The 1,535-nt window shown below is 64.8% G+C and overlaps 1 protein-coding gene across 1 annotated transcript in view; it reads right to left on the reverse strand.

Annotated features, from left to right (window-relative positions):
- LOC114072942 (staphylococcal nuclease domain-containing protein 1) overlaps positions 1–444 on the reverse strand; it is a gene marked incomplete at both ends in the record, with an annotated part of 6,931 nt that extends 6,487 nt beyond the window's left edge. The window contains one exon of the mRNA XM_027910758.1: positions 295–444. Within this exon, the coding sequence (XP_027766559.1) occupies positions 295–444 (150 nt within the window). The remainder of the gene's footprint in view (positions 1–294) is intronic.
- Positions 445–1,535: the final 1,091 nt, after the last annotated feature.

The raw sequence follows: 1,535 nt of genomic DNA on the forward strand, positions 1-1,535 counted from the left end.
CCAACTCCCCCGAGCCCCTCTGGTCCTATCCCGGGCACATGTGTGACCAAAGGATGGTGAGGAAGGGGAAATTCACCCCAAAATGCACACAGGGGGCTGGAGCAGGGCAAGAACCCTTTGAAAGGTTGAGTGTACCCCTGAGTGGGGGACCCTGTGCCCCCCCCAGCGTCCCTTAGTCGGAGGGACCCGCCCGTGCCCCCGCTGGCAGCAGGTTTGGGAAGGGGCAGCGCCTCTCCCAGCAGTGCAGCTGAGGGGGTTCCTCCCGCCCAGCTGAGCCCCCGGGGCAGCACCCACCTCGTCCGGGGTGTCCTTGGCGTCGGGCTGGCCGGGGGCTCCGCGTCGCGCCAGGTTCCCGGCACGGATGTTGCTGAGGTTGATCTGGCGCTCAGGGGGGGGCCCCCCCCGGGGCTGCCCCCGCACGATGATGGCACAGCCCGACAGCACCTGTGGGGGACAAGGAGGGGTCACGGCGGGGCCCCCAACCCGGCAGGGGCAGCCGGAGAGGGGGCCGGGGCCGAGCACACAGGGAGGTAGTGCTGCACAGACAGACAGAATTCCAGAGATCCACCCCAGGAACTTGGCACTGCCGGTGTCTCAAGGCCTGGAAAAATCAGGGGTTGTCGCAAGTTTCCTGTTTGGAGCTGCAGGATGGAGCCAAGGTCCGTGTCCTGGGCTCATCCCCAGCAGGAGAGAAGGGATTCTGCCCCTCTCAGGTGAGACCGCGCCTGCAGAGCTGCCTCCAGCTCTGGGGGCCCCAAGATAAGGACGTGGAGCTGCTGGAGAGAGTCCAGAGGAGGCCCCGGAGCTGCTCCCAGGGCTGGATCCCTCTGCTCTGGAGCCAGGCTGGGACAGCTGGGGGGGATCACCTGGAGAAGAGAAGGATCCAGGGAGACCTGAGAGCCCCTTGCAGGGCCTAAAGGGGCTCCAGGAGAGCTGGAGAGGGACTGGGGACAAGGGATGGAGGGACAGGACACAGGGAATGGCTTCCCAGTGCCAGAGAGCAGGGCTAGATGGGATGTTGGGAAGGAATTCCTGGCTGGGAAGGTGGGCAGGCCCTGGTCCAGGTTGTCCAGAGAAGCTGTGGCTGCCCCTGGATCCCTGGAAGTGTCCAAGGCCAGGTTTGGTCCCATTCCCTCCTTTGCAGCACAACCACACACAGGGTGCTCTCAGTGCACAAATCACACCAAAAACTTGGACAATCGGGATTTCACTCCCGGTTCTGCCCTGCCGGACAAGCCCAGCTGGGCCATCCCATCCCACCTTCCAGGTTTCCTCCCGTCTCCATCCCCACACAGACTCCAAGCTCCCAGTGTGCCAGGATCTCCCTGTTCCCGCTGGGATCAGTGCTGGCTCCCGGCACACGGGATTGACGCTGCCTGGATCCAACCCCTGGGTTGGGTTTCAGTGTGTGCCCTGCCCTGCTGCCACCCGAGATCCCCACAGACACTCGTGGTGCATCCCAAAGCCCTCTGGCTCTGTCCCTGTCACCGGAGCCAGCCCGGCCCCGTGCCAGGGACACCGGTTCGAGCTGAATC

The sequence above is a fragment of the Empidonax traillii genome, unplaced genomic scaffold (assembly GCF_003031625.1).
Source record: "Empidonax traillii isolate 1590-97213 ecotype Southwest subspecies unplaced genomic scaffold, ASM303162v1 scaffold4579:size9456, whole genome shotgun sequence".
Classification (NCBI taxonomy): Eukaryota; Metazoa; Chordata; class Aves; order Passeriformes; family Tyrannidae; genus Empidonax; species Empidonax traillii.